Source organism: Zalophus californianus, chromosome 3, assembly GCF_009762305.2.
Source record: "Zalophus californianus isolate mZalCal1 chromosome 3, mZalCal1.pri.v2, whole genome shotgun sequence".
Lineage (NCBI taxonomy): Eukaryota > Metazoa > Chordata > Mammalia > Carnivora > Otariidae > Zalophus > Zalophus californianus.
In genome coordinates, this window is record NC_045597.1 from 10,915,855 (window position 1) to 10,938,116 (window position 22,262).

General features: G+C 43.6%; 1 protein-coding gene across 5 annotated transcripts in view; it reads left to right on the forward strand.

Moving 5' to 3' along the window:
- Positions 1-22,262, forward strand: part of TMTC4 (transmembrane O-mannosyltransferase targeting cadherins 4) — a 132,176-nt gene that overhangs the window by 104,543 nt on the left and 5,371 nt on the right. For 4 of the 5 annotated variants that reach the window (XM_027590293.2, XM_027590294.2, XM_027590292.2 and 1 more), the window contains exons 6-15: positions 2,110-2,210; positions 5,311-5,403; positions 5,634-5,798; positions 6,656-6,858; positions 8,330-8,501; positions 8,588-8,719; positions 14,965-15,044; positions 15,285-15,392; positions 15,502-15,643; positions 21,601-21,715. In XM_027590293.2, the coding sequence (XP_027446094.1) occupies positions 2,110-2,210; positions 5,311-5,403; positions 5,634-5,798; positions 6,656-6,858; positions 8,330-8,501; positions 8,588-8,719; positions 14,965-15,044; positions 15,285-15,392; positions 15,502-15,643; positions 21,601-21,715 (1,311 nt within the window). The remainder of the gene's footprint in view (positions 1-2,109; positions 2,211-5,310; positions 5,404-5,633; positions 5,799-6,655; positions 6,859-8,329; positions 8,502-8,587; positions 8,720-14,964; positions 15,045-15,284; positions 15,393-15,501; positions 15,644-21,600; positions 21,716-22,262) is intronic. The other variant, XM_027590295.2, reaches the window with a different exon arrangement.

Below are 22,262 nucleotides of genomic sequence, written 5' to 3' on the forward strand. Positions count from 1 at the left end.
TGTATACTCCTCTAGAATGGTTTTCGGTAATGAGAAGTTGGCTTCCAGGCACGATGCCTCCTGAACGATTGGAAAGGTGCTAGAGGAGAGCAGAGCAAAGACCTGACATCGAGGGAGGCAGGTGTGGGCTCACCCTAAGAAAAAATATTCCAACAACCCCCAGTTTCCAACCGAAATGGGCTCTTGCAGAAAGTTAATCCCCATCCCTGAAGGTCTTGAAGTCAAGGCCATGTGGCCCCTGCTGGAAGCGTCTTGGAAAGGATGCCAACACTTCCAACACTTTCATCACTTGCGCAAGGGAGATGATCTGCACAACCTCTAAGAGGCACTGCTACTATTCCTGCGTGGTGACCCTACCGTTTGTTGACTTATGGCCCCTCTCTGGCGGACAGTGGACGGCAGTTTTATTCACCAACCACGTGTTGCCTTTCCAGACTTTTCAGTCGGGTGTCATGGATTCCAACAACAGAAGCCTGAGGTGCTCCTACGAGCCACACATGGCCCCAGGGATGTGGCTGGGAGCAAGCTTCCTCTCTAGGGTGATGCTCTCCAACCTTTCGAGAGCATCAGAAGCACCTGGAAGCCTGGTTAAAAGGCCAGATGCTGGGCTCCACCCTCGTGTTTCTGATTGCACAGGTGTGGGTGGGGCCTGAGACTCTGCATGATTAACAGGATCCAAGGGCAGGTGCACAGAGCACCCATTGTCGGTACCGCTGGTTCCGGGGCAGTGGTCCCAACTGCAGGTGATTTCTATCCCCCGCCTCCCAGGGACATTCAGCAAAGCCTGTGACATTTTTGGTTGTCACCACAGGGCTGGGAGTACTGCTAGCATCTAAGGGCTAGAAGCTAGAGATGCTGCCGAACATGCACGTAGTTTAAAAGAAAAATGTAAAGGATATGTGAAAGGCTATACAGTACAAACTAAGACTTTCTCCCTCCACTGCCCAAAATTTTCTTCTTAGAACTGTTCAGAAACTACTGTGGTTGGTTTCTGGTATGCTTTCCAGATAATGATTTGCATTTACAAGAATGTTTATGTAATTTTCAACACAAATGGCCAGGTAGTTCACTTTTCCCCTCTCCAATATACCAGTAGGTAGGTATGTTGGTCCCATTTTATAGATGAGGTCATTGAGACTGTGAGTGTAAGTCATTTGCTCAGGGTCACGTAGTAAATGGCAGAGCTAGAATGTGGAACTCAGTTTTCATCAGAACTGAACCAAGGTGCATAGGCAGCCCAGGCAAGCTAACGGTTTGGCTCTCCAAGCAGGTGCACTTTGCCCTATTTCAAACTGATGTCTTTTTTAAATGTTTGTTTACTGTCCGTGTGGATGAGGAGGTGAGGGCCTACCAAAGGAAGAACAGAGATGAGCACCACATGTGGTCTTTCCTCTCCTTTCAAGCAGTTCAGCTCTGGCCCACAAAGTGCAAATACCTCCCACGTAACAGTATGGAGCCCAACCCTCACTTTCGATAAGGCAGTTCAGGGACTTTTGGTGATGACTCAAACTCAGTCTCACCCCAGGCTTCATACTACAGAGTTCACATCCGTAGGGATGTTTTGGCTTGAGTCCCCATGCAGGTCGGCTGTGCAGCCTGGCCTGCGCCTTTCCTTGGACTCCTCTGCAGGCGGTCATCGGGTTTCTCGGGGCCGCTCGGCCAATGCCATCCCCCCTGTGCCGGGAACAGCAGTCACTGCCAGGGTCAGCCTGTGACCAGATGCAGTGCTTACACTTGCAGGGGCAATTCTCAGCACTGCTTGTGACAGTGGCCTCTTAAGTGCCTGGCAGGTTGGGACGAAGGAACTTGCCCCCTTGCGAGCCTGCCGTGAGATAGCTCTGTGCCCAGAGCTTCACTGAAATGCCTCCCAAAGGCTCTGGGCACCTGCCAGGGTCTGCCTTGAGAGTGGATGTGTATATCATTCAGAGGATGCTGTCTAACCAGAAATGCAGAACGTAATACACTTGCCCACAGAGAAATGCTATCAGGAGACCAAACTCTTTTTAAACTGTGGCTCTTTTAAGGTGCATGCTTAGAATTGTAGTTCCTGGTGCTAAGAAGCCTGAGCTGTATCGTATGGCTTTTATGTTTGTCATTTCTCTTAATCAGCAGGTAACAAGGAGGGAACACATTCTACGTTCTGGGTGTTGCTGAGTATCCTTCTGGGAGCAGTGGCCATGCTGTGCAAAGAGCAAGGGATCACCGTGCTGGTAAGACCCGAGATGCAATCAGGCCTGCCCTTTCTTCCCCTGTGGTAGAGACATCCTGGGCTGGCCCGGCCTCTATTTCCCAGGCCCATTGCAAGCCTGTCATAGACCCTTCCACCAGTGACTTGTGCTCTCAGTACATCTGATGCTGCATGGAAATGGGTTGTCTCAGTTGATGATCTTTAGCAAGCAGTGGGAAATGGAAAGTGGGAAGTTCATATGTGGAATATAAGAAATCATGCAGAGGATCATAGGGGAAGGGAGGGAGAACCGAATGGGAAGAAATCCGAGAGGGACAGACCACAACAACTCTTGACTCTGGGAAGCAGACTGAGGGTTGCAGAAGGGAGGTGGGTGGGGGATGGGTCAACAGGTGTTGGGTATTAAAGAGGGCACGCGAGTGTGATGAGCACTGGGTGTTATACGCAACTGGATTATTGAACACTACCTCTGAAACTAATGCTATCCTATACGTTGGCTGATTGAATTAAAAAAAAACAAAACAGTGATTAGCTCCTGGGGCGCCTGGGTGGCTCAGTCATTTAAGTGTCGAACTCTTGGTTTTGGTACAGGTCGTGATCTCAGGGTGATAAGATGGAGCCCCGTGTTGGGCTCTGAGCTCAGTGAGGAATCTCCTTGAGATTCTTTCTCCCTCTCCCTCCGTTCCTCTCACTTGTGTGCTCTCGCTCTCTCTCTCTCTCTTTCTCCCATAAATAAATCTTAAAAAAAAAAAAAAAGGCAGTGATTAGCTCTCATGGAGAGGTGCTGTAGAAAAAGAGGAAAGAACAATTTAAGTTTTCTGGGGTGCCCTCCTGTTTCAGCAGTTCTAAATACAACAGGTGGGCTGGACCCCATCCATGCTTCTGGTCCTGGTTAGAGAAGAATTGAGTGTATGTTGTGCTCAGCTTCGACTGGAAATAATCAAAAAGGAAAGGAGGAGCCTCTGGAGAGTACAGATGTATACCTCCTATGTCTGATCAGAATTGAAGCCCCAGGGAGGGAGAGGCATTGAAATCCACTTTCCTTTTTTTCTTTCTAGCCAATTTTATGCTTGACTTTATTAGAGGAAAATTTAGAAATTAGGGCTGTTGATTAGGGGTAGAGAAATGGAAAACAAAGACATGGGATTTGAATGGCCCATACAGGAATAGCTTGGGAAAGAAAGAGCAGATAAAGCTCTATGGGGTTTGATGTAACTCAAAGCAAAGATCCATGGCTTTATCAGGCTCAGTCTATAAGATTAAGATTGATAGCTAAAAAATGGCATAGAAAGAATTATTGTGCAAAGATACTTGAAGTTCCTGAGTTGTTTTGTTTTTTTTTTTAAGTTTGTTCTAAGCCAATGTTTCTCACTCTTGGCATTATTGACATTTGGGGCTAGATCATTCTTTCTTATGGGAGGGCTGTCCTATGCATCGTAGCATGTTAAGCAACATCCCTGGCCTCTACCCTCCAAATGCCAATAGGACTCCCTTGGTTGTGACAACTTAAAATGTCTCTAGACATTGTCAAGCATCCCCCCAGGTGGCAAAACCATCCACTGCTCTAAACCCTTGCTTCTCAAAGACCAGCAGCATCAACACCATCTGGGAGCTTATTGGAAATTAGGATCTCCAACCCCACCCCAGGCCTCCTGGATCAAAATCTCCATTTAACAAGGTCCAAGGTGGCTCCCGTTAATGTTGAAAAGTGCTAAAGAACTAGGTTGAATTTATGTAACTAAAGATACGGTAAAATTTAGCTGTTTCCAAAAATATGATTAGAATGTGGACATTTTGATGATGCATTTAAATGGGAAGTTGGAGAGTGCCAAACAGAAGTGATGACAAGATCCCCTCATGCCTTGGTGGCTGTCTTATAGCTCATGGGGAGAAAAACAAATGGTATAAGACAGCAGCAGCTCAACAGGGAGCTTCTGCCTTCTAAAAAATGGTTTACACCCAGGCAGAAATGGTCTGCTGTGACCCAGTAAAATCCTGTATCGCCTGAGTGGAGGATATCAGAATTCTTTGACATGATTAACCCAGCACTGGCCTGTGTATTGGATAATTAATGGCTTCCAGCATTTATGGTGAGGGGTTAAGTAGGGATATCATCCTTGCTCTGGAAGCCACCAATTACCACTGGCTTCTGATGATTTATGATCTTTTTCACCACAAAGCCTCATATTAAAAAGGCCAGGGTCATTTAGGGGGAACTTTAACCATATACGCCATATGCATTGTGACCACCTTATCTGGATGGGGCAGGGAGTTCCACGAGATGACGTTGCCTGCGGCGAGAGAAGGGAATCCAAGGCTCATCAAGCTGCCATCTTGGGAGTGTAGTTTCCAAAGTTGACCCAGTTGGAACCCATCCAGCTGCGAGGGTGACACCAAGAGGCGGGGAGTGCCCAGGTTATAACCAAACCTCCAAAATGGTGCATCATCACTTCTACCCCATGTTCTGGAGGCTGGAACTCAGTCACATGACCACTTGTAACTGCAGGACTGGCTGGGAAGCGTGTTCTGGCTGTGTGCCCAGCAAGAACTGAAACCCAGCAGACGGGCTAGGAGTCCGAACCTGAGAGATCTCCGAAGCCCTCTCAGAGATTATTTTGTATGCCGTGCCCCTGATATTACTGCACTTGCTGAAATCAGCACGCACTTGGTGTTCTGGGGTGCGATTAATTACGTGGCTGGGTTGTTGAGTTTGATGGCTGCCTTTCTCTTCTGAGGCATAATTACGGTGCAGGTAACCCTTCTGTCACATCAACTAAGAGACTGTTTTATAGTAAAGGAAAAACAAGGGAAGAGGGATCTCTGCAGACCTTCTCCTGGGAACCCCAAATGTCCAGCCATCCTGAATCTTTAAATACTCTTCTAGGCAGACTATGAAATTATGACCAAGAGGGATTTGCTAGATAATAAATTTGAGATATTACCATGAGCTGATTTTATAGGAACAATAGTGGGGTGTCTGTTTTAGAGATGAAGACTCCTTCCGTGATTATCTTATCCACGGCAGTTCTTGCCGAGAGTCAGTAATAAAATGGTGAAGTATAATTGCTGCCTAATCAGAGCGAGGCTTTCCCGTTACTGATTGCCTTGCTTTGCTTCCTCAGGGTTTGAATGCAGTCTTTGACATCTTGGTGATAGGCAAATTAAATGTTCTGGAAATGGTCCAGAAGGTACTACATAAAGACAAATCATTAGAGGTGAGTATAGACTTTTGTCTCTAGCCCAGACCTGGAAAATGTCAAGTACCAGCTGATTTAAAATGCCATTTTCAAAATATTTCTTGCGGTTTTGAATCTTGAAATAGCTGGCCCTTTTAAGCTACGGTGTCAGCGTCTTTCAGGCAGAATTGTTGCACGTTTGTACCTAGCTTGGCTGCACTTCTCTTTTGAAAATCTGTGCCATCAGGGGCTTGGCGTTGTCCTTTCAGAACATTGGCATGCTCAGGAACGGGGGCCTCCTCTTCAGAATGACCCTGCTGGCCTCGGGGGGCGCAGGGGTGCTCTACATGCGCTGGAAAATCATGGGCACCGGGCCGCCCGCGTTCACCGAGGTGGACAACCCCGCCTCCTTCGCCGACAGCATGTTGGTCAGGGTGAGTGCTGAGCCTGTCCCCCGCTGGACTGTCTTCTCTGCCCACCAGACCCCACCACCTTTGTCCCCTCGTCTCGCTTCCCAGCACGCCCACAGAATCCCCCATCGGTGGAACACCTCCACATTTGTTTGCTCTCACTAAGGATATTCTAGGATGAAACCCGAGTTTTATTAGGAGATGGAGAAGGTGTAAGCCCTTTGTATTTCCATTCGAAACAAAATTAAACAGCAATGGTTCTTTCAAACATCAGGTTCCCTGCTAGCCTCACTAAAGTGTCCCTTGACCCCATTACTTTTGTTGTAAAGAAAACTGATATAGCAGGATTAAGACAAAATACAACCACATCAGATACATATCTTTAAACGTCCAGCAGTATCAAGACTCCCTTTATTGTAAAGGTTCGCTTTTTCTGAAGGCAAGTGTGTCAAGCCGCAAAGTCTTAGCTGTGCATTTCATAGAGATAGAAATCAAAAGAAGGGAAAGCCCTGTTCTTAATATTGTCAGACACATAGGTGAACCCCGGGCCTCAGATTTCCTGGGTCACAGACTTTGGGCATCACTAAGTAAGTGGGACATACTTTGACCAGAAATATAACGGATGTCTATAGCAGAGTCTGGTGGCTTTGCTGTATTTTTGGCTATTAAAATCTGAACACATTTAATAAATTGCAAACGATGGCTTCGTGTCCGGTATGAAATTGGTAATATTTTATTTTATACAACTGCTCTCCGTGAACGGAAGCCTATGGATGCCTCAAAAGTGAAGCTTCAAGGTGTGTGTGTGTGTGTGTGTGTACATACATACACATGTAGAAGTTCTGTATCAAATACATGTTTATTTTCCTTTTGACTGACAGGCCATAAACTATAATTACTACTATTCACTGAACGCTTGGCTGCTGCTGTGCCCCTGGTGGCTGTGTTTTGATTGGTCAATGGGCTGCGTCCCCCTCATTAAGTCAGCCGGCGACTGGAGGGTAACTGCACCAGCTGCTCTCTGGTTGTGCCTAATTGGCCTGATATGCCAAGCCCTGTGTTCTGAAGACAACCACAAAAGAAGGTAAGAGGCAGCACTGAATTTTAACTTCCACACGGGATTGAGTCAGAGCCTTTCGCTCAAGCCAGCACGGATCATTTTAACAGTTTGGCGGAAGTAGTGTCCAAGGACATTTATTTCCCGTACATACTTCCGGCAAGGATGAGTTCCGTCCCTTGGGAATCCATTGCCGGCTTCAGCTGGTGGGGAGTGGCCTTGGAGGAGGGGGATGGATGACTGCTCTCTCCCCCTTCCCACAGGCCCCTTGAAGTAGCCTCTTGAGATCCTTTTCGAGGTAGGTGGTAAAGAGTAATTTATGGTCAGAACAGAGAGTGTAATTGATGTGTGCCGTGCCCGTTATCTCACAATTCTCCTTCAGAAAGCCCTGGTGGATGCCCCAGTGAGTCCTTCTGTTGTTTTGTAGAAAATAAACTGCTGCCCCAAAGAGACTATTCTTTCTTGCCAAAAAATAAAGAAACAAAAAAAGAAGAGAAAAAAAGGGTTATTGAGAAAATAATTTGGGGTAAAGCAAATGTGTTTCATGAGAACGAAAACTAAGGTGATTGATTCCCTTTAAGCATAAGTGCTCATGGAATTAGATTAGTAATTTCTCAAAAGAAATAAGGTTTTAAGTTTATCTATTACATTGGTTCATAATTCTAAAGGGCAACTTTAGTCCCAGTTCACTTATACATGTGCAATAGTATTTTTTAAAATATTTTATTGATTTATTTGAGAGAGAGAGAGTGCACCCTTGCGGGGGATGGGGGAACAAGGGGTAGAGGGAGAAGCAGGCTTCCCGCTGAGCAGGGACCCCCCCTAGGCAGGGCTCTATCCCAGGACCCCAGGATCATGACCTGAGCCAAAGGCAGACGCTTAACCAACAAGGAGCCACCAAATTTGACCTGGCTTCTTATTGTTCTTGTGTCACATGGAACACTGGACATGTTGCCTCGTTCCACAAGTGCTTTGTTGCTCAGCTTTGTTTTTGCTTGACTAACATTCATGGTGATGTAGCACCCAAAAATGATTTCATTTATTGCAGATTTTGTAAAGTTTATAAAGTGAAGTAGTATTATTCCTGGTAAGGTTCGGGGGGGTGGGGGCAGGGTTTTTTTCCCATGAAAACTATATTGCACTAATATACCCACTGATCTATTCAACGCTACATGGTTTAAGGTGGGGTTAAGAGTAGGTAAGTTAATAAGGCCTCACAAAACGTAATCATTCTAACCTTACTCATACGGACTGGACAACTTAGAAGTCTTATCCCTGCGTTTGGTGTTAAGTGCGTTAGTGAGATTTTATGACTTATCCTAATACTGCCTGGCTAAACCCTAGGCCCTACTGATGACATTTCTTTGCCACTGCTGATACCTTTCCTCAATTGATGACATGAAAAAAAGGGGGCTTTTTATCACTATTTTAATGTTGAGTAGGAATTCTTTTTTTAAAGGTCTGAAAATAGCCATTTCAATTACTTCTCATTTTCCAGGATCCTTACACTGGGCCTGGGATTTCTCATTATCCCATTTCTTCCTGCAAGTAACTTGTTCTTCCGAGTGGGCTTTGTGGTTGCAGAGAGAGTCCTCTACCTCCCCAGTGCTGGGTTCTGCATGCTGCTGACTTTCGGATTTGGAGCTCTCAGTAAACACACTAAGAAAAAGGTATTGGCCCAGAGTGGTGCCATTCATAACCAAGACTATTGGACGGATCTTCCTAGTGACATTTACTGTATCTCTCTATTCCTAAGAAATTGATTGCTGGTGTCGTACTGGGAATCTTATTCATAAACATACTGAGGTGCATGATTCGCAGTGGCGAGTGGCGGAATGAAGAAGAGCTTTTTCGAAGTGCCCTGTCTGTGTGTCCTCTCAATGCCAAGGTATGTTGGCTGCCATGCTTCTTTAGAAAGACTTCAGTTCAACAGCTGAGTAAGAGGAATGTTTACCTTCACATAGAATCTAGCATGAGCCCATGACCAAATACTTGGTTTTTTTCTTTGGTTTTGTTAATGATCTTGATAAAACTTACTACAATTCCACTTGGCCAAAATAATTCATATAGATCTGCCTTAGGAAGTGATTTCTTATGTTATAGGATAGAAAACACAAGGTGTGCACACTTGGACACACACACAATCATATGTCTGCATGTGTAGTTTTCTTTTTTAAATGTAAGACATATATGGGACGCCTGGGTGTCTCAGTTGGTTAAGCGTCCAGCTCTTGGTTTCTACTCAGGTCATGATCTCGCGGTCCTGGGATGGAGCCCTGCATTGGGCTCTGTGCTCCGCAGGGAGTCTGCTTCACATTCTCTCTCCCTCTCCCTCCCACTCACTCTCTCTCCCAGATAAATAAATAAAATCTTTAAAAAAAATTTAAGACATACATACAAGACCTCATCTTCAAAATGGACTCAGTAGTGATAGTCCTTTCTAAGAATCTTTTTCAGTGTTACCGTTCAGTATGAGCAAGATAGAGTCTTGGGGTTTTTTGTTTTTGTTTGTTTGTTTTCCTTTCCAATATAAATTGCAGTATAATTAAATTATCTTTACTTCCTTTTTTTTTTTTCTTTTTGGAAAAAAGCAAGGCTCATTTCAGGGAAGAGACCTCATTTAGGAAGACACTGGTTTCATTCAGCTGTGTTGCAGGAAATACATTTTCTGTATTGGTTTCCACTTTATATTCATTGCATACTAAGTAAGTATTTGGCACCTGGCTCTAGATTAGGCTCAGATTTACAACTGAGACTCATCTTTTTCAAAAGATTGGAATGCCGGTGCCTGGTCAACAGTTGGATTACCCACACTGTCTTGCAGATGGTGGGCACTCAATATTAGTGATGGAATTGAGCAGCATGGAAATTAAATTCCTTTAGCCTACAGTGGATGAGATACCAAGTATTTAACTATATTTACAGTCACTTTTCATTTTTTAAAGCTTAAAAGTATGTGCCGCTTTGTATCAACTCTGAGATACAATTCTAAATTCTTTTAACAAGGAAAAGGATCATATACCCCAGTGAGGTATTTCCTTAAGGATGAGCCAGGATGGTTTATAAGATTTTTTTGTGTTTAAAACATTTTAACATCAAATGGGAGCAGAAAATTTGAAACAAACCGGCTTTAGCTCTGGTATTAACGCGCCTTCCATTGTTGACTTACGTGTCATGGGGCTACAATGGTGGTTTTTTTTATCTTTTTTATCTATAGCATTATTTAAATGCTAGTTTGATGCCTCAGCATATGAATCACAAAGTCTAGAGGGAAAGTTCAAGAATAAACAGGGTTTTTCAGTCTCTTCCATTGTATGGAAACAAAATCATTGACTCTTTAAACACTGTTATAAGGGAACTTACGAGGGTTTATGAGGGTTTGGGGGTTTGTTTGTTTACAATGGGTTATCTAGACAGCTGTTTTCCATTCAGATACTTCCCTCCCTATAACCCATAGGATGAGGCTGGCCTCTGGATGAGCCTGTTTATATCAGTTCCTAATTATGGACAGCTTGCCTTCTGGGGCTGTATCAGATTTGTAACGCGTTCCATGGAAATAAGTACAGTCTGAACCTCCAGAGTGCTCCGTCTTTCTCCCCTGATCTGGTTGCTGGCATTCTGGTGCCGAACAGAACACCCTGTCTACTGCAGAGGGCAGTTGATCTCTTGGAGCTTTTTATCGAGAAAACAGAATTTGCCCATAACAAAGGACGGAGGAGGCAGGAGTCATGTGTTGAGTAGAAGCTGAATTTGTATTCTGGGGACCACAAGCACATGGCTCACCTGTTGGATTCTCCAGTTTTGGTTCTTTTGTAAACGGGACGGGAGGTGAGGTAGCACACCCAGACTGGGGCTGCGGGAGGCATGAAATGAAACCGTTTAGAACACACTTTGCAAAGCATGTGCTATACCCGTAGCATTTGCTATAATTTGGAGATGCAAATACGTAGGAATGGACAATAATATAGTTCGGGAAGTTTGAAGTATACTGTGTGCTGCTCAGTACTATACATTTCTGTCCCCTGCTTGTGATTCCTTTTGTCGGGTTAGATAAAAATAAATGTATAGACTTTAAAATTGGCAGTTAAACAAATCTCTGGTACCTATGTGCTTAAAGGAATGTCGTGCTGTTCCCTGTCCTTCCAGAAATACTAGTATTTTTGAAGACAAGCTGTAACTCTAGGTGAAGATCAATAAGGCGGGAGGTGGTTATATTTTCAGAAGGGTTTCTGAAGTATTCGATGTAATAATGCTACTTGAAATGTGCTTAAACCGTTACCGTAGTTCATGATATATTAACTGGGGGCTTAAATGAGAGACATTTATTTTCTCACAGTTCTGGAGGCCAGAAGTCCAAGATCAAGGTGTCGGCAGGGTTGGTTTCTCCTGAGGCCTGCAGATGGCCGCCTCCTCACGGTGTCCCCACCTGATCTGTCCTCTGCGCGGGCAACCTTGCTGTCTCTCTCTGTGTGCACACCTCCCCTTCTTACAAGGACACAGGTCAGATAGGATTAGGGCCCGCCCCAATGGCCTTAGGTTAACTTAATTTCCTCTTTAAAGGTCCTGTCTCCAAATATAGACACATTATGAGGTGCTGGGGGTCAGGACATCAGCAGATGAATTTTGGGGGCGGGGGGTACAATTCAGCCGTTAACATGCAACAAGGAACATTATTTACTTTAAGAAAAATAACAGATGGCGTGAATGAGTGGGTCTAGAAATCACCTCAAGCAACCGGCCCCATCCTCACCCAGCGCCCTCAGAGATGGGTGTGATACAGTGAGAAAAACACAGGTTTTGGAGCCTGGCTTCAAATGCAGCACCACCCCCTTTGGGTGAGATGCTTAATAATGCTGCAGCAGGCTGATTTTGAAATCCTTGGATTTCACCCAACTCGGGAGGGTGGGTGATAGTAGCCACGTGACAGGGCTGCCATGCAGAGAAGTCACGTATGTATGTGGTGCCGGCCCCACCCGGGCTCATGGCAACCCTCAGCACTCACCAGCTACCAGGATTACTCTTATCAGGAGCTACGCTGAACACACCTGATTTGAATAAATTTCTGTGCGATCATCTCATCTGAGATTACGATTGGCCTAAGCATCGTAAGCCTCTAAAAAGAAGCCTCGCAAATACTTCTGATAATAGCCCTTGTGATTCTACAGTTCTGCTGACCTGGGGTCATTTTGGGTCCCAGCCCCTTTCCTTGTGACTTTTTCTGATCCCATGTACAGTTGAGAAAATGCCCATATAGGTCGACCTCCCTGGTGCCCTCAAGTGAAGCTGACCTGAGAATTTCTGGTAGCTTTGCAACTATGAGTCCAGTTTCTTCTAGTCAACTTTACCACCCTCTTCAGTCATTAAAAATGCTCTCCTTGTTCTCTCTTCCTCTCTTCTTGACATGGAGGCAAAATTCTCATAACATAAGGTTAATAACCATTTCAGGCCTTCAAAAAATTAAACATATAATTACCACATGACCCAGCAATTCCACTTCTGGGTAGATACCCCAAAGGATTGAAAGCAGGATTTCAAAGAGATGTGTGAACACTCATGTTCATAGCAGCATTGTTCACAGTAGCCAGACGGTGGAAGCACCGAAGCATCTGTCCATCGACAGATGAATGGATGAACGAAATGTAGTATGAGCATGTGGTGGAATATTACTCAGCCTTGAAAAGGAAGGAGATTCTGGCACCTGCTACAACATGGATGAACCTTGAGGACGTTATGCTAGGTGAAACAAGCCAGTCACAAAAAGACAAACGCTGTGTGCTTACACTTCTGTAAGATACCTAGCGTCATCGAGTTCATAGAAGCAGAAAGTAAAATGGTAGCTGCCAGATGCAGGGAGAAGGGGAAAGGGAGAGTTACTGTGGAATGGGTACAGACTTTCAGATATGCAAGATGAAGAGAGTTCTGGAGGTTGGTTGCACAACAGTGTGAATGCATTCAACCCTACTGAACTATAATCACCCAAAACTAATGAAACATTGTGTGCTCAAATAAAAACAATGTTCTTAATGGTTAAAATGGTAACCTTATTTTACCACAACTAAAAATTGATTTTCAGAATAAAATGATCATCATTAAATACCTTTTTAAATTAACTATTTTAAAGAGAACAAGTCGGTGACATGTAGAGCGTTCACGATGTGGCCAGACCTGCACTTCTCTCTAGTTCTGGGACGTTTTATCACCTAGTTCTCTTTCTGTTGCTACATTATCCCCAGGTGGTTTCTCCAGCTGGTAGTTTGATTAGCGAGGTTGAAACAAGAAAGTCTTACGGGATCTTTTCCTCCCCTAGCTGGCTTGCTCTGCATGATCCCAGGACCCGTGGCTGTACCACCTTGGCCTCCTGCCACTTTGGCATCCCCAGCCTGCTCCTCCCCTGAGCTCAGGTGGCCACCTTGGTCTCTCTACTTGGGTTCTCCAAGGGTTTCAAAATCAGCCTGATGCCTATCCCCCAAGCAAGCCCAGCCAACCTGTCGTAGCTCCCTGCAAAGCCATCACATCCGTTCAGTTCTGGAAGTTAGAAATCTCGAGTTCATTCTTGACATGCTTCCCCACTCTCATCAATCCATCAGCAGTTTCTGTGCTCTTTGCTTCCACAGTGTTCTTCCAGTTCCTCTGCTCGTTCACCACCACCCTCTTTCAGTCTGCTGTCCTCCCTTCCCTGGGCCTGCAGCCTCAGGCTGTCCCTGGACCCCTGACACCTGCTTCTTCCCCACTCACATTTCCCACAGTGTGACTAACTTGTTATAACTCTGATTATGACCTTCTGCCACCCTCCTATGCCTGGCTTTTGTTATAGGTTGAATTGTGCCCCCAAAAAGGACATGTTCAGGTCCTCACCCCTGGTACTTAAGAATGGGGGCCTTGGTACAAGGTGGGCCCTTAATCAAAGATGACTAGTATCCTTATAAAGAGAGACAGAGACACACAGGGAGAAGGCGATGTGAAGACAGGCAGAGATTCTGTAAGCCAAGGACCTCTGGTGACCATCAGAAGACAGGAGAGAAGCTTTCTCCCTCAAAACTTCCAGTAGAAACCAACCTTGCTGCCCGTCAGCCTTTGCCTCCAGAACTATGAGGAAATATGTTTCTGTTGCCTTAGCCACAGACACACACACATCCCTCCCCCTAGCTTGTGGTATTTTGTTATGGCGGCCCTAGGAAACACACACTTACAGACCCTGTGCTGGCCTTTTCTGCTTCTGGGCAAAGGCCAAACCAGACCTGCCACCGCTTGGGGTTCCCTGTGCAGCCTGGTCTCCCTTGCCCTCTGCATTCTAGTGACACTGGGCATCTTGTATTCGCTCAAGCAAACACACTGGGCTTCCTCCAGCCCTAGAGCCTGCCCATTGCCCACTCTGCCTGCATGCTTACTCTAGCCCCTTCACCTAGTGACCCCCTGCAGACCTCCGCTGGAGGGAGGGCCCTTCTTCAGGACAACCCTGCCCCTGCCCGGACCAGGCGCCACCCTGGGGACCCACCGTCTTCCACAGCCCCGGGTGCCTTCTAGTGACACACTTTCCAACAGGGTCATTGGACTCACAGCCGGGGCTCCAGGAGCCAGAGGTCTGACAGGTTTGCTGGCCACATGGTCTCTAACTTCCAGCAGTGCCAGGGCTGAAGGAATGAGGGAGGGAGAATTTCATTAGCATAAACTAGAGTGTTTGCAATGCTAGAGAAGAAAGGTGTCCTACAAGAAAGGGCTGTAGTTGTTAAAATGCAGAATCCTCATTTCTCCCTCTCACAGCCATGTGTGGTTGGATTTTGCATCTCCGCGCTAATGGGGCAGGAGGAGGTGCTGAGGGTTTAGCACTAATCCCACTTTGTAATTTTTCGAGGTTTCTTTAGGTAAATATCCTTCTGTTGTACATAAGTGATATCATCTGCTTGTTGCACCCTGTGCTTCCTATCTTTTCTTACAGGATGGGGAATTAAAGCATGACCCTGGCCTGCCCTCTGTAGGGATTTAGCCAAAGTTCTAGTGGCGTGGGTTATTTGTTTTATTTTGTTTTGTTTTTTACCTTTCGCTCTTGTTTTCCGTGAGAAGCTGTGATAGGTATCCCTGCTCCGAACAAAGAAGCCTATCAGCTGATGGCCAAGTTTGTATCTGTATTTTCAGGTTCACTACAATGTTGGCAAGAACCTGGCCGATAAAGGCCATCAGACAGCCGCCGTCAGATATTACAGGCAAGCCGTGAGGTACTGCAAGTGTCTTGTCTCATTCATATCCGTGTCTTGCTTTAACTGTCGAGGATTAAAAAAAGACCCCAGCTTAGTCTGCTTCTCCCTCTGCCCCTCCCCCCATTCTCTCTCTCTCTCAAAAGTAAATTAAAAAAAAAAAAAAAGACCCCAGCTTTAAGATATCTTTGCCAATTCCTGATAGTTTAGTGAAGACCACCGAGCATTAACAGACGGCTTGGTTTCTCTCTCCGCCTGCAGACTAAATCCCAAGTATGTCCATGCCATGAATAATCTTGGAAACATCTTAAAAGAGAGGAACGAGCTACAGGAAGCAGAAGAGCTGCTCTCGTTAGCCGTGCAAATACAGTAAGCGCAGCTCGGTACACTTACGCCGGTGGTGGGGAGAGGGGCTCCGGCATTCCGTGGTCTGAGCCGCTCTTTTCCCTGTTTCTCTTTTTAAAAAATGCTCTTCCAGGCCAGACTTCGCTGCCGCGTGGATGAATTTAGGCATAGTTCAGAACAGCCTGAAACGGTTTGAAGCTGCTGAGCAGAGTTACCGGACGGCAATCAAACACAGAAGGAAGTACCCAGATTGTTACTACAACCTCGGGCGGCTGGTAAGTCGAAAGCGTCCAGAGGCTACAGAATTGAAAAGCTTGTTTTTCCCCTTTTGATAATAAAATGGTAGAAGCACCACTCATGCTAGCACCCTGCACCTTGTAAAGTTCTTTCACATATGCTCGTCACTTGAAGGTAGCTGTTTGATTTCCTTGTCTGTAACTTTTTAAGCTCTAAGTAGAGAGCAATTCAACTTGAATTAGCCAAGTGTGAGTTATCTCCAAGGCCACAGGTTAAACAAGGAATAAATTCGAATTTTTTAAGTCCCTTGTGCCCTGTAAAACAGTACTCTGAGGGTCACTTCCTGATAAACATCAGTTTCTCTGTTTCAAAAACACATATAAAAGCTGAGATTAAAAAAACAAATCCATACTATGGTTTCTGAGCTTCCATCTTCTTCCTCCAAAGACCACTCCCTGCATCCCCAGACGTTCGTACTAACTGTTCTTCCTGTAACAGAAGGCTCGGGGAGATTTATTTGAAACCGCTTTGAGATTGTCCAATGGAAATAGGAAAGAGTGTGTTCCATAGTGACTTTCTTTTCTTAGTTACTGACTAAAGATCTAATTGCTCTTTATTTTCTTTTCTTATACTTTATTTCTTTATTCAAATAAATATTGCAACAGTAGTTAATACAATAAGTTCAGTAATCTTAAAATCTGAAAACTTGTATTGGTAAATTATGGTGACATGGATTCTGTCATTGCTTCTGAAAAACCTCCATGAGGATGCACAGCTCAATCCTTATAGCTCTGGATTTTCTTAATGAAGAAAAGAACCAGACACACAATAACGTGAGGTGATGGAGGTGGTATAACTAACCTTATCGTGGTGATATATACACAGGTATCACATCATCACGTTGTACACTTAAAAAACTTATGAAGGTTCTATGCCAGTTATATCTCTGTAGGGCTGGGGGAAAACAGACTTACCCACAAACAGCAAAATTCCTTAAATAAGAATGATTATATTCTCCCTTGAGTTAAGCCTTTGATTTGGTTTCAAGAAACTAACTACATATGTTCCTAATATATTCAGTTTGATTAAATGAAATTATTAAGGGAAAAAGGTTTTGCTCATTTTAGCCAAACTGGAATACACATATAGTGATGTGACTTTTAAAAGAAGTTTAAGATACACTTTTTCAGATTTCATCCAGCCTAGCCTCACAGGTAGGATGACATCAAAGTTGTTTTAAAGAGATGCCTGTTTATCCTCAGTTTAAGGGTCTGGAGACTTCTTGGTTTTATGGAGTCCTTGTGTTATCAAAACCAGTGGTTCCCAAAACTGGTTGAATATGCAAGTCCTCCCACCCCATCTTAGATTTATGGAATCATAGGCCCCATAGATGATCTGTATTTACAAAACAAACCAACAAAATTCTCCAGTCATTCCAATACCCTGTTGTTGGCCCTGCATTTGGGAAGCAGATCTATCTGAGCATTGAGAAGACAGACTGACCAGCTCAAAGCAGAAGAGACTGTTTGAGGAGGGCGGCCTAGAAAACATGAGTTGCTTTAAGGATTATTGAAAATCCAAGCTTCAGTTCTTAGCATGATGGGAATGTGTTTGGTCTAAACTGCTTTGTTTCTGGATTGGGTAGCAGTGATTTCGCATGTTGTAGAGGCAGAATTTTATGAATGGAGGAAACTAAGTGACAGGAACGTGTGGCTAATGATGGTGAAATTTTACTTCTCCCACTATGCATATGTCCCTTTAAATGAGCACGTACTGCATGTGTTATGAATTTTAAAGTAAAGTGGCTTGTGTGTTTATTATTCAAAGAATAGAAAACGTGTTTCACTTATAATGTATCCTGGGAAGCTACCGTCTCTATATGCATGCTCTAGTGTGGAAAAGAGGAATTGTTTCTCCCTGGGGTTGGAAGAAGGTGGCAGTAATGTGACTGAATCCATGTAACAGCAAGCTGTTTAAACAAGGAAAATTGATAGCAGGCAATTCCTGTTGTCCCACATAACTTTCTCCAGAGCCACTTGGCCTTTCCCACATTTCTGTTTCTTTTTACATTTTATAATTCTGTGCCTTATGATCTAGTTACATACACGGATGTTGAAACAGCTTTCTCTGTGAAACCTGAAGATTCAAGGACAGCTTAAATTATTCTAGTGAGAAGCTGTTGAAGGCAGATAAAAAAAAAAAAACTTTACCCTCTTAGGTTCTGTCTTTGGGGCCCTGCAAGTTAGACTGACTACAGACAGATTAACAAGAGGAAAAAAAAAAAAAAAGAGTTTATCCAGACATGCATTGTGCATACACATGGGAAAAACTCAGTGATGAGTAACTCAAAGAGGTGGTGAGAACTTGGGCTTACATAGCATCTTAACAAAGAACAATAACTTTGTAGAGAAGTGACAAGAGAAAGGAAGAGGTTTTAGGTTTCTAAGGGTGGCATGTTCTCAGAAGGTAAATATGGGTGGAAACTAACGAACGTTTGTGTGGGTCCTTCTTCATGGCCATAAAACGTCCCCAGGAGAGGGGGATTTATGGCAGTCCTTATGTCTGTGTTTCTGCTTTTAATCAGATAAGGGAAGTTCCAGGAAGGCTTCTTTCTGCATCTATCGAATCTCAGATGTCTTAAGTGCAATAATCCTTACATCCGAGTAGTATATTTGGGATGGCATATTTTGATCCTCTGTATTGTTCTCTCTGGGGATGAGGGTGGGAAGACAGTAAAACCTCACCATAATGATTCAAGTAGAAACCAAAAAGTTCAATCACATACAAGGCAGGGTGGATCCTTGCAAAGTCAATGAAGTGAGATGGGGGATGGGAGCAAATTGGGTATTATCTGAACACTTGCAGGGATGACTGTTTCTATTTACTGTGTCTAGTACACTAGGACTTGCATGACATTATAGTTGATATCCATGTGAATTCTTCCATTTTTTTCTTCTGTTCTGGAGGTAGTTTTTTAGATTACTGTTTGCAGAGTGTATCTGCCTACAGTCTTCCAGGTTACACTTAAGCCTCTAATACTTGGCAGTATTTTTCCTTCCCCTAGTAAGTGCCTGTCACTGCAGTTCCTTGGCGTTTGGAAAATAGAGAATTTATGCTAACTAAGCCCTTTGTAAGAGTTAGGTCCAAAGAAAAGAAAACAGACTATAAAAGCCAGGATTTTACCCATGTGCTCCAGTCCTTGGAATTCATTCCCACGTTCATGTAGAGGATCATCTGTAGGATTAAGTATATTAGACTTTGCAGCACTCTTTGTGTATATTGTTTACTAATTATGCTACTGTGAAATGATCTTCCTGTGTTCCCTTCTGCCAACTGTTCTTATTTAAAGATTTTGCTCTCCATTGTTGTTTAATGGTCCAGCTTTTGCCTGCTTGACAGCTTAAAAGCATTGACAGCTTAATCTTTAACAGCTCAACCAACACATTTATATATTGGTAAATAAGATGAACTTAGTTAACTTAAATTTTTCTTTTTAAAAATCCTCTTTAGTCACTCTTTAGTAATGAGAGACAAAAATGTGCTTTGAATTCTGTACCCTCATAAGAAGGGAATATAATGCAGTTTCCTTGTGAAGTAGAAAACTGGGAAAACCTGGATTATTTGCGACATGGTACCATTAGAGAATTTCAGTACTAGTGACTAGAGATATTAACTAGAGACGATTCATTATGCAAGGACTGATCGTATCAGTTAGGAGCCATTCAGGAAAACAGAAACCATGCCAATTATTGTATTGTATTGTATTTAGTTTGTTTGTTTGTCTGTTTGTTTGTTTTTAGTAACCTCTATACCCAACCTGGGGCCCGAACTTACAACCCCAAGATCAGGGGTCGCATGCTCTTTGGACTGAGCCATCCGGGTGCCCCCATGCTAAGTATTTTAAATAGAGAAGATTCTATGTAGGGAATTGGTTAAACAATTGTTGGAAGACTGGATGACAGAAATGGAAAGATGGTGTTAACTCTGACAGTATAAGGAAACCCTGTAGGGTTATGTGAACAAACAGGAGGAAATGGCACTACCAGAATATAAAGGGGCTGCCATCTCAGGAGCCACCATAATCTCAAGCGCTAAAATCATGAAGGAGGACCACTGCTTCCAGCACTGGCACTGTGGAGGGGGAGACATAGCCCCTTCAGATGCACGGCCAAGGAAAAGGGACAGTGTGAGAGTGGGGGGAAGGGCCCTTCTTGCAGCTATCTGATGTCACCCGTGACTCCTGCTGGCAGAAACCTCGCAAGGAGCCAAGTGGCAAAGGACTCTGAGAAATGTGTTTGGCAGAGTACAGAAGGATGGGCATAGAGCTCATGGGTAAATAATGTGTGCATTACCTGTCCCGTCTGGATGAGTAGTTCTGGCCAAATCACCATTTTTCTCTGCTTCCCTTAAAGTGCTGGTTCACTTCATATAGATGCTATAAGAAGGGGAGAGTTGAGACAAAATAAAAGTACAGTAAATTTTACCTAATTCAGTCTGTTGTTCTTCAGTAAACAGTAATAATAAGAAGAAATAATAAAATATGTGAAGAATTTTGTTGTTGTGTAAATGAAGTTTTGTTGGTTTGCCTGTGTATTAAGAATGTCACCACAGATTTTGTCCAGCTGACTCAAATGCATGTCACTCGCTAGAGAGACTTGACCAAGAAATCAATGGAAACTCCGATACAGGCAATTAAATGTGTTGGTATAATTAACACCCTTAATTATTTTACTTTTTGAACTTTTCACATCATTTCCTTACTTACGGGGTGAAATATTGTGACTGGAGTTTTCTGAGTCTCTCAAATCTGACAACCTCATCAGCAAATGGATATTCATAAGGTTTCCATAATTAAACCCTTCTTTTCCTTACCTAATATGCCACCTGTTTGCTGTGTGTGTGTGTGTCATAAAGTCAAAATATTTCTGTTGTCTAATAAAAAGACTTGCCAGTGAGGAAGGAAATTGCCTTGAACTTGGATAAATTGTTACCATTTGTAGTTTTTGCAGAGGTAAAGGAACTAAGTTCATTCAAATAAGATGGGCATTTGAACTGAGTTAAAGAGGGCAAGAGGATCACCTGCTAGAAAAAATCCATCACTTTCTCCCTCGGAATGCTCTTATTAACCATGCACATTGAGAGACACACATTTTGTGGTGTTTTCAGTGTTAAACAACATGCCCTCTCAAAAGAAAGCAACAGATAATTCTCTCCTTCCTAAAGGAGGCAAACAGGCTTCAAATTGCCAAAGCAGGGCGCCTGGCTGGCTCAGTCCATGGAGCATGCAACTCTTGATCTCGGGGTTGGTGAGTTCAAGCTCCACGTTGGGTGTAGAGATTACTTAAAAATAAAATCTTTAAAAAAAAATCAAGGGGTTTCATGTTGCCAGTTAAGACTTTTCCAAGGTGTTCACTAATATGTCTGACACACTCATCGCTTTGTATGTAGCTTAGATTGTAGGCAGGAAGAGCCTACTAGAGCATCCTTCACAAGGTGAATTTGACATAAGTAGCTGTTACATTAAATATTTTATTTACCGCTTTAAAATAATACCTTACCAAAGATACACTATGTGAAGTCTTTCTAGAAAAAGAGTAATGGTTAGGTTTTTAATTCATGTCTCTCCAGGAGTCTCAAATATTAGTTGATGCCTAGAATCACTAAATTATGAATTACACTCAAGAGGTTGTAGGCTCAGGAACTAGACCACCTGGTGCTCATTCCTGTTTACCATTTCTAGACACGTAACTTTGAGCAACGTGTAACTTTGAGAAATTACTTAATTTCTCTGTGCCTCCATTGTTCCATCTGTACAATGGGGATGGTTATCTACTTCAGTGAGAGATTTTGAGGATCCAGTGAGTTACTGTGAAAACTCAGAAGCTCAGTAAGCACTAGTTAGGTTTTGTTTAGTTTGGGGTTTGGTTTTGGGTATGTCTTAGAGGAAGCAACGACATTGGACTATTGATTTTTCAGGGCCGTGCTTTATTTTCAGTATGCAGATCTAAACCGCCACGTGGATGCCCTGAACGCGTGGAGGAATGCGACTGTGCTGAAACCGGAACACAGTTTGGCTTGGAACAACATGATCATACTCCTCGATAACACAGGTACAGAAAGGCGCCTTGCATACATCAGAGGACAAGACACCACAGTACCATGCCACTGGATAAGTAGGAAACATATGTGCTTTTTTTCTCTAGTGTGTATGAGTTAAAAAAAAATTAATATGGGCTAATATTTTACATGACAAAAATTATTCTTATAGAAAATAGAGTTTCCTTTGACATATTGAAATATGTATGTTTGGGGAAAATGACACTTAGAATTAGTGCTGAGCCACAGGGGAAGATGGGCACTAATATCTCATTTCTTCTGGAGCCTGTGATCTAGCATTGTCCGTCGTCTAGGCTGCTGGAGGTACCCAAAAGGGAACAGTAATGGCTTTGGGGTTAATAAATGCAAGGTCCATGCTCTATACAGTTCATGGACTCTTCTTAAAGGAGATGCCCTCAAACCTACACTCAGAGCTATGGATTCTTAGTTGAGATACAATGCTAACAGACTTGACAGTGTGGTTTCTCAGCCAGGATCTTAGCTCTATCAACTGGGAGTTACTCTGCTCCCCTACTTTTGAAAATCCAAGCATCCCGTAAG